This window comes from Pavona decussata, unplaced genomic scaffold (genome assembly GCF_977016875.1).
Source record: "Pavona decussata unplaced genomic scaffold, jaPavDecu1.1 SCAFFOLD_134, whole genome shotgun sequence".
NCBI classification, from domain to species: domain Eukaryota; kingdom Metazoa; phylum Cnidaria; class Anthozoa; order Scleractinia; family Agariciidae; genus Pavona; species Pavona decussata.
This window is the reverse complement of record NW_028145547.1, coordinates 5,284,811-5,294,998: the sequence shown is the minus strand read 5'-3', so window position 1 is coordinate 5,294,998 and position 10,188 is coordinate 5,284,811. Positions and strand designations below refer to the sequence as shown.

Below are 10,188 nucleotides of genomic sequence, written 5' to 3'. Positions count from 1 at the left end.
CAGCGCAGGTGAATCAACTGATGCCTAACAATGGGTTTAATTAATGTTGAATTAAGGACGGTGCCTACTGTTACTGCGCATACGTTCTGCGCATCTCGAGACACTCGGATTTCCTATGGGTGGTGCCTACTAATACAGGAATATTTTAGCGCGGTTTAAAACTATACGGAGAAAGCAGAACTTAGCAAATGCTTTTGGTATCTCATAAGAAAATTGGGGGTAACCATGCATTTTTCAGAGATAATTAAGCTTCAATCTAGGAAAAAAATCCCATACATTGCTTTCTATTTTGGCGGGTTTTAGAGATATTTTTGCTTAGCTATCTCTGAAAAATGCATGGGTACCCCGATTTTCGTTTTGGATTCCAATAGGCCTTGCTAAGATCTGCTTTTCCCGCATAGTCATAAACCGGACAAGAATACTTCGATATTAGTAGGCACCGTCCTTAAAATTTTATTTTCCACTTATTGGTAAAATGTATATAACGATCAAGTTTTCTCGCTCACTACGCGAAGAAACAGGTAAATTGCTTTTTTTTGTTTTATACCGGTGAGTGTCTTACTCCATAGCTGACTGTTTTAGGAGTGCCTCGATGGTTTTAACAACATTTTGCCTTCCATGTTATAAAAACGTATTCGCAATGAGTTCTCGTAGAATTAAAAACTAGAAATACGTGACTCGCAAAACCTCACGAAGCTAAGGGTGGGTGGACAGTTGATCTGGAGTGAAGGAATGGGCTAGGGCAGCTAGAAAATATGAATTCTCGTTCTTTATGATAATGATTGAGAGGATAGTGTGCCCCGGGAGAATGCCTTTTGAATAACCCCACCCTTGTGCCAGTGGTTTGACCACACCCACTCTGTGTGATGTCATCCACCAGGACGCTGGGAGTCATACACTGTAATTAGCAGTACGTTGGGGATGCACCATTAGAAATGTGAAGGAGGGGGGGAGGGGGGGGGGGGCTCAAAAAACAGGGGGAAAAATTGTACAAAAGGAAAATGTAAAAAATGTGGCAGCCTTGCTGGTTGTGGATAAAATAATATTCCTTTCTGGAAAGTCCCCCCCCCCCCCCCCACCAACCCCCCTTGAATTTGAAATGGTAAATCACTGACCAGAAGGTTCTATAAATTGCCTTGATCTCCTTGGTAATCTTTCCAAACCCCTGTTAATTGGTCACTCTGGGGAATGGCCAACTAATTGCTTAATCAAGAATACGGTGACAAATTTATCTTCATGGATTTGAGAAGTAGTCACTCAAAAGTGAATCTTGTATCTTGTGTGTCATGGCGGCCGGACGCACGCTCGTGTGCTCCGTAGGTTTCTCCATTGCCTTACTGTTTCTGGTCTTTTATGCGCAACTAATCATCCTTAAATCGATATTGTCTCTGCGAGGATGCCTGTAGAGGGATTTGAGTTCGCGGCATGGAAATTTCTTAAACCTTCGATTGATCAACCTTCGGCCATTAGTGGAAACAATCGCTTCGTGTCGACTCGCCACCGCAACTTTTACAGCACTAGTGGCTTCATTATCGGCTTGTTGCTCCTCTGTGGCGACATTATTAGCCAGCCTGGACCTACTATCACAAAGAGAACGTAGTTTGGAGGTCCTAGTGTCCCGTTAAAGGGCCTTGTGATCAATGCTAGAAGCATGAAATCGCAACATAAAGTTGGGACTTCAAGAGTGAGCAATTTAGATCGGGTTCAAGATCTAATCTGTTCCGAACACGCCGACATCGTATCAATTAGTGAAACCTGGCTGAATGCTAACATCCTCGACCAAGAACTTTTCCCGCTTTCTGACTTTATTGTTTACAGGAAAGACCGTAAGGATCGTAATGGTGGCGGCGTTCTTATTGCCGCCAAAGCCAATTCCTTCAAATCAATGCGGGAATATGTGCCGGACACAGAAAACTTGGAGGACTTAGAGCTTGTGTGCGCTGAGATGACTACTTTTTGCAATAAGAAAGTTTTGTTTTGTTCGATTTATTGGCCAGATCCCGACGATGATACAGGCTGCTGGTTGGAAAAATTTAATATTTTTCTTGACCATGCTTCTGAAACCTATGAGAATATGGTAACAGGTGGTGACCTTAACCTGTCCAAGATCCCTTGGGACTCGCTAGAAAACACCAGAGGGACAAAAGAGGTGGCGTTCGTAGAAATTCTTAATGATCATTTTTTAACGCAATTAAACTTTATTCCCACCCGCCGTGATAGAGTGTTAGATCTCGTAATTACGAATGTGCCGGACCGTGTTCGCATATGCGAGGTGCTCAGTCCAAAAGAATCGGACGTGTTCACTGACCATGGCACGGTGTCCTTTGAATTTCACGCCTCTACTAAAGCTACCCATAGAGTTAAAAGAACAGTATACGACTATCGTAATGGACACTTTGATGGTCTCAGAGGAGCTCTTGATGCCGTGAACTTATGCCATCTTATTCAATACAGTGACGACATTAACTCTGACTGGACTTTTTGGAAGGACGCATTCATGAGCGCAGTCTCGGATTTTATCCCAACCAAAAAGATTAAAGGAAAAAACACCCCGCCTTGGATCACGAGTGAAATCATCCACGCTCTGCGGAAAAAGGAGGATGCTCGCTCAAAGCTAAAGAAATCCCCTACTGACCATCAACAACAGAAGTATCGCCAATTACGTGCAAAGGCCAAGACTCTTATCCGTGAGAGCCGTGAGACTTACCTCAGCTCGCTCGACTCAGATCTCGAGCGGCAGCCCAAACGCTTTTGATCCTTTTTTAAGCTCAAGAATAGAATGCGGACCTTCCCTGAAACGATGAGCTCTGGCGATGACACTCAACAGAGTTCTCAAGCATCAACGCCTCAACAGATCGCCGAATTGTTTAACTCTTACTTTGTGTCGGTTTTCACTGCCCCTTCAGAGGCCCACCCTCTATCAGTACCTTCCACACCCTCACACCCTACACTAAATGAGCTAGAGATCCCGGTGGAAATGGTTTTGACAACTCTCAAACAGCTTGATATAAACAAAGCAACTGGATCCGATGGAATCCCAGTGCGCCTGCTGAAGGAAACCGCTGACCAGATTGCACCGTCTCTGACCATGTTATTCAACAAATCTTTGCGGCTCGGCATTTTTCCAGAAGACTGGAAACTCGCGAATATACTACCGATTTTCAAGAAAGGAAAAAGAGGCCTTGTGGAGAATTATCGCCCGATCTCTCTTCTCCCTGTCATCTCCAAAGTTCTCGAACGCTGTGTTCTGGCGGGTTTACGGAATTATACATCCCACTTAGCCGCGAACAACATGGTTTTTTAACTGGTAGATCTTGTGTGACTCAGCTCACCAGTGTCTTGCACTACATTGGCGGTCAACTCGACAAACAAAACAAAACATTATATATCTTGACATGAGTAAAGCATTCGACAAAGTGGATCACATCAAGCTACTTGGGAGGTTGCACCAATACGGTATTACTCGCTGGCAAACTTCACGACTGGTTCCGTTCATATTTACAGGGACGCAAGCAACAAGTTACAGTCCTTGGAGCTACTTCCCGAGAATTGCCGGTTACATCCGGGGTACCGCAAGGGTCCCTATTAGGACCGATGTTGTTCCTGCTGTTTGTGGATGATCTTCCAAACGCTCTTCAAACAACGAGAGTTGCCTGTTACGCCGATGATACCAAGACTTTCAAGAACATCGATTCCATCACAGACTGTAATGCCTTGCAATCTGACCTTAACGATCTTGTCAGTTGGTCTGAATCATCCGGGCTCATATTTAATTAGTCCAAGTGTAAATACCAGTGTATCACCCGTAAAAAATCACCTGTACAGCCTACCTATACTATCAAAGAAACGCCTTTGGAATCTTGCGATACAGAGAAAGACCTCGGTGTGTGGGTGTCAAGCAATCTCACCTCGGACAACCAAGTAACTGAACAGTGTGCGAAAGCCAACAAACTCTTCGGCTTTATGCGCCGAGCTTCTAGGTACATTCAAAGCACCCAAACGCGTCGTACACTTTACCTTTCTATCGTCCGGTGTCATCTCGGCTACGCAACACAAGTATGGTCTCCACAGTCTATTGGCCTACTTAAACGAGCTGAAAACGTGCAGCGCCGTGCCACAAAACTAATTTTGAAGCTCCCCTTCCGATGTGACGTAACCTATAAGACCCGCCTTCAATTAACAAATTTGTTACCCATTTCATACTGGCATGAATATTTGGACATGATTTTTTTCTACAAAGCTGTTAATAACTTAGTTTTCATAGACAGTGAAGCTCTACCTGTAACTAGACAATTTACGAGACCTACTAGGACATCAAGAGGTAGTGCTATTACTTATATTCCTAACCGAAGTAGAACTCTTACTTATCAACGTTTATTTTTCATACGCGCGTGCCGCACATGGAATGTTCTTCCCGCTGCCGGAGCTACGCACAAGTCACATCTCTTTAGCTTTATTCAAACCTTTATTACTTCAATATTATAAAAAGGCTTTGAACTTGTACGACGCTGACGACATTAGAACTTGGAGAACAATCTGTCCTAGGTGTAACACAGCGAGGTCTCTCCTATGCCCGCCAACGTGCTGCTTCTGGCAATTTGGTCTCCTGCCTTGTCTCCTCTCAAGTTTTATGCTTACATATTAGTAGTTTTAGTTATTAAGCATTTGTTTTATATAAATAATTAACGAGGGATCCGCTGTAATTGGCTACGCTGTAGTGGTCTCCCTGCCTAATTATTATATCTTTGGTATTTTTTTTTTGTTTCTATTGTTTGTTTCCATTCTGTTTGTATTTTAGTTAGGCGAAGCTAAATAAATAAATAAAAAGAGTGTAAGCATTTAACAGAAGGGCAAATAATAGATACTATGGGCATGGTTAAGTGTTACCCTGCGCAACAGTCTCCCTTTCCCACCAACCCTATCACTACCAGAAGTGAGCAGCAACGAATTAAATTAAACAGGCTTGGTCATAGCGAGCAAAGGCGAAAAAGTCTTTTCATTCATGGACATGCGCAGAATTGTGAACCCCTCCCTTTAACAGAGAGTTCTCAGAAGATGGTACATGTTCATGTAGCTCATCCTTTTGCTCTCCAACCACGCCCACCCCCTTCCATCCTAATCATTAATGACACTCAGAAAGTACAACATTTGTTATAGTTGCATCTGCTTTATTTGCATAAACAAAATATGTACTGATAACATGTGATTGTGGTTGTTTTAAAGAAAATTTCAGTTGCCAGTATGTGATTTCTCTTTGTTATAAGTAGCCAGTTAGTTGTGATGCAAGACCGGAGGGAATTGAATGGATAAGAAATGGCTACATTTTCGTAAAAAGAATTCAATTCCCCTTGAGTCTCATCTGCTGACTATTCACTAATGAAGTCGTTTGAGTGTATCAAATTTTGATCGACCAAAAGTACCAAATGACAAAAGTTATGTCTACTTTGAAATGCAATTTTGTTCTCACTTACCTGGCAGAAGAAGTTAAAATGTAAAGATTAATGTTAATGCTACATCTATGCTGGCAACACTAGCTTAACCAAAATGTATGAAATAAATTGTATGTTAAAATGAAATTCTTGAAAGTGGACTTTTCTTATTATCACTTACCTTAACAAGAAAAAAATATCTAGCATTTAGGAAGTGGGTATGTGAGATTTTAAAATGAAGTTGCATTTGTGAAATATAGGCGCCTGACGTTTGTGCAAATTAATGGCGGTGCTGATATTGACGTGCAGTGATTGCAGGCAGTCGTTGTTATCGTTCTTCTTCTCTTAGCCTTTGTTGTAATTGCTTGCTTTTACCTATCACCTGGAGTCTTTTGAAAGGAAAATGGCTGGAGAACTACACTATCTAAAGAGCGTACTATGGAGAGTAGCACAAAACTACATCCTGCAGCTCTTTTGGCTTTTCCTGGGTCAATTACCACGGTAAATAATGTTTCTCCTTGCGCCTTGTGGATGGTCGTTGTTCAGTCTCGTTAATCAGTCGTTGTTCCTGGTATGTCCGAAGCGTTTGTAATCGCAAATCTCGTTTCTGTTCAGTCTCATTAATCAGTCGTTGTGCCTGGTTTGTCCGAAGAGTTTGTTATTATAAATCTCGTTCCTGTTCGGTCTCATTAATCAGCTTGATATCTGCGAATTCGATGCAATCAAAACTCACGTTCACCGTGGGTTTCGTTATTGAATTGAGCACGAGTTAAATCTAACCTAAATTGCTTATCTTCTAAAGTTTCTAATGCACGCCTGCCTTGGTTGTACTGCCTGTGATATCCCAATCTGCGGTTCCTCTGCCCCTCTGTTTCCTCCTGACGGCGCCGGCTGTTTTTGCTGAGCCAAACGACGTTGTCTTTGCTCTGTGGTTTCCTGATGTCTCCTTCTTCTTCGCTGCTCGCGCTAAAAAGGAAGTCGCCTTCCACTTTATTCAGGAGTTTCGTTGTATAATCTCCCTCGGTGAATATGTCTTGTCCCTTGTGCGTGCTCCTGTGGTTCATTTGCATCACAATTTGGTCGGGTTTCACCAATACTAAACATTTTTTCACTCCTCGATGAATTACACGTTCTGCACTCAATGAATAAACATGAGAGTGCACCATTTTGAGGCAGCGGTTTTCCTCGGTTGTGTTGCATAGCAACTACGAAATGGGTCTGGCTCTCCCTTTGTCTGACGTCAAACATACTTTGTTTGCGCACTGTTGCCAGGCAACAGAACGGGCATCTTTAAAGATATATATATAAATATATTTTTTCCGCTCCAATTCGCGCGGCTTGGCTCCAGAGCGCGGGCCTTCGGCCCGACAAATTTATTAACCTCGCTATGCTCGAGCCTTCGGCCCTCGCTTCGCGAGAAATAAGTTTTCATTTATATTTTGGTCGAGATGGTGCACATTTTGCCCTTAATTTATGTTTTACCGAGGGCAAAATTGCTCACTCCTGATTGGTCCAGTGGCACAATACTCTCTTCTGGTTAGCTGAGCACACCATTTGTACGTTATTTTTTGATGGTTTCTCCATTTTGTGCGCAACGGCAAAGAGTTCTTTGCTGCGCGACTCGGGCAATTTGGGAAAAATCACGACTGCTCGGTTCTCGCGATTACATAAACTAATTCCCTACGTAATCTTGTTGAAACTCCCTGATGAAGTCTATAGTTGAAGGAAACCCGAGGAGAATAAAATTACAGCCAACAAGATTTCTTTGGTGACAGTGCTTGCTGAAAAATTTCTGATTGGTTGAGAGGAACTGTATTTAAGGACGGTGTCTACTAATACCGAAGCATTTTTGCACAGTTTATGACCATATGTGGAAAAAGAAGATTTTAGTGTGGGCTGCTGAAATCCAGAAAGAAAATTGGAGATAGCGGGCATTTTTTTTAGAGATAGCAACAGTTATTCTGATAGAGCACTAAAATACAAAGCATTTCTTTGTATTTTCTCCAAGGGGCGACCCCGTAGCTACTGGGGTCTCCCCTTGGACCCCTTTTAGTTAATGTATTCATGTGCCCTATTGAATAGTCCCTAAAAAGTCAAGGAAAACTGCCAGAATTTTACCGCCGCTACGTGGATGACACTCTGGTCAGGATGCCATATCTGGTAGCAGCTACAAGGGTTTACGTTAAACTGACAAACACAGGACTACTCCTGCACTACGATAGCCATGTGGACAGCCTCTACAAAGATGGTTTACTCGTCACCATGCTTGATCGCGCGCATTGGCTATCATCATCTTGCCGGGGTGTATTTCTCAGAAGAGTGTGAACGCTTGAGAGGAGTTTCCCGTAAGCTGAGGTATCCGAATCACCTTACTGATTCCGTCATCAGCAGGCCTATCACCTTGAGAGTCGCAGTGGACCAGCCTAAACAGCATACCGATGACGTCATCCGGATAGTTATCCCCTAAAAAGATCAGGGCCCAGTTGCTCGAAGCATGTTTAGCGCTAACCCGGGTTAAATACCATGACAACCTATAGGTTTTAATACCTCTTAACCAATGGTTAGCGTTAACCATGCTTCGAGAAACTCAGCCCAGGATGCTGCAGTGTCTGTCAAATGACAACTTAGAGATCTTAGCAGCAAGGTGCGAAAGATCATCCAACCCGTGTTTACAAGCCGCAAGCTTAAACAAGATCTAAGCCTGCGTGAGCCTAAGCCTAAAATCGTAACCCAGCAATGTGTTGTTTATTTGTTCAAGTGTGACCTTTGCGATGTAGGTTATGTTGGGTACTCAAAGGGCCACCTTCACAAGCGCGTTGGGGGACACTGTCAAAAGGCGTCATCTATTTACAAGCATTATTCTAAAGAACATAACACTGCTATTCCGAACAATTTCTCAGCACGTTTCAATGTAATCAAGAAATACACGAACAAATTCGACCGCCTTGTTAATAAAATGCTGTGTATTCAAGATCATAAACCAACACTGAATGTACCACAGGTCAACCACCCTCTGTTTGTGTGGTGTAATGACTGCTTGCAACCTGAGACTTTATATTCACGCGACACGATCGGTTGAAATTTTTACTGAGTAGAGATATTTAAAGTCGCCTTTTACCTTTATGTTGAAATAAAGATTCAAGGAAATGTTGATTGAGTCATGCGTGGTGTTTTTTTGCCAATTCCGAGCCGTAGAAACCCGGCTTTCTCTGGCGAGTTTACTGTTCAACTTACTTTCCGTTCAAGTTTGGCAAAATCCAGAAAATAGAAAATCCCTTTTTAAAATATGAAGAAAAATCACTTTTCTTCCCGTAACTAATATTAGTGTTCCTTTATTGGTTTTGGTTACTTTCCGTTCAAGTTTGGCAAAATCCAGAAATCCAAGATGGCGGATCCAAGATGGCCGCCATTTGACAACCGTGACCTAATTACCACATCATATGACGTCTCACTTGGCGATGCGGACCTCGAAGGAGACACCTTTAGACGTACTAACTATCCTCTAAGTCTCACTGTCATTGCTTTTTATTCTTGCGAAGTTATAAGGGGGGGGGGGGGGGGGTCCGGGGGCACAATCACAGTCTGTTTAACTGCACCCATCTAACAGCACGAAGTTCCTGTTCGCGTGTGTGGCTTACGTGCTGAATGGGGCGTGGGTGACGTTGATCATCTTCTTGCATTACCACGGCACCAATGCGTAGCTTGTTTGAGTCTGTGTTTACATGAAAAGGCTTAGAGCAATCAGGATTTTGTAGCATGACGTCGGGTCCAATAAAGTCATTGAATTCTGCCTCAACCTCAGTCCTGTCTCAGAACTCCCTCTTCCTCCGCCCTGCAGAAGGGGTTCTGAGACAGAACTACCTCACGGTTCAGATAGAATTTTTTGAAAATATGTAATGAGTGATGAAGAAGCCTAAATTCATTAGCCTCCGTATAGTTTCTTCAGTTAGGCTTCCTCGCCCTCGCTGTAACTTGTCTTTTATAGCAATTAAATAAACAAATAAATAAATAAATAAATAAATAAATAAATAAATAAAGATTTATTTCAGTTGTCGATAACAATTTTAAAATTTGTCTCGTCTTTGGAAGCCAAACGAGCATCGCGTGTTTGTTTTTAGGGAACTTTAGCAATGACTACGGCGACGGAAACGAGAACGCCACAAAACAAAAACGATCGCTCTGCACTTGCGTTAGATGTTTTTGTACCTTTGTCTGTCGTCATCAGCAAAAACACTTGAAATGACCAAATTCAAGGTTTTGCGGAGAACCTGAGCACACGAAGGTAATTTTTCATTCTCTTTCTTAACGTAAACGCCACTTGCACTAATTTGGTTCACGGGTAGTTGAACGAGTTGAAATAATCGCGAAGTAGCGCGCACAAATAAAATAAACTTATATTTTCAACTGACGTTTTCGTTGGCGCTGCCGTCGTCGCTGCTAAGTTCCCTATTATTGCCCGTAAGGCAGCAAAAGCCTACGAACGCACAATTTTGGTTAATGAATAATGAATTACAACTGAATTTTAATTTCTGTTGCAAAAAGAAGCAAACAAAAACGCTAGCCAACCTTGCCGTTTAAATTTCTTTCGCAAAGCAAAGACTGACTGAAGCCGAAATCTATTAGAACTGAAACAGCGGCCCCCGACAAGAACATTTATGCAAAATACTTAAAATATGGTAACTCTCGTGTTCCCAGATCGTCTTGTGCCCTTCTTAAGACATATTTTTGGAAACTAATACGTTTTGATCTGTTCGGGTGC

General features: G+C 42.5%; 1 protein-coding gene across 1 annotated transcript; it reads left to right on the top strand.

Moving 5' to 3' along the window:
- Nucleotides 1-1,651: 1,651 nt before the first annotated feature.
- LOC146467908 (uncharacterized) lies at nucleotides 1,652-2,755 on the top strand. The gene has a single exon (XM_085125656.1). The coding sequence runs from the start codon at nucleotides 1,652-1,654 to the stop codon at nucleotides 2,753-2,755; it is 1,104 nt and encodes a 367-aa protein (XP_084981782.1).
- The last annotated feature ends 7,433 nt before the right edge of the window (nucleotides 2,756-10,188 follow it).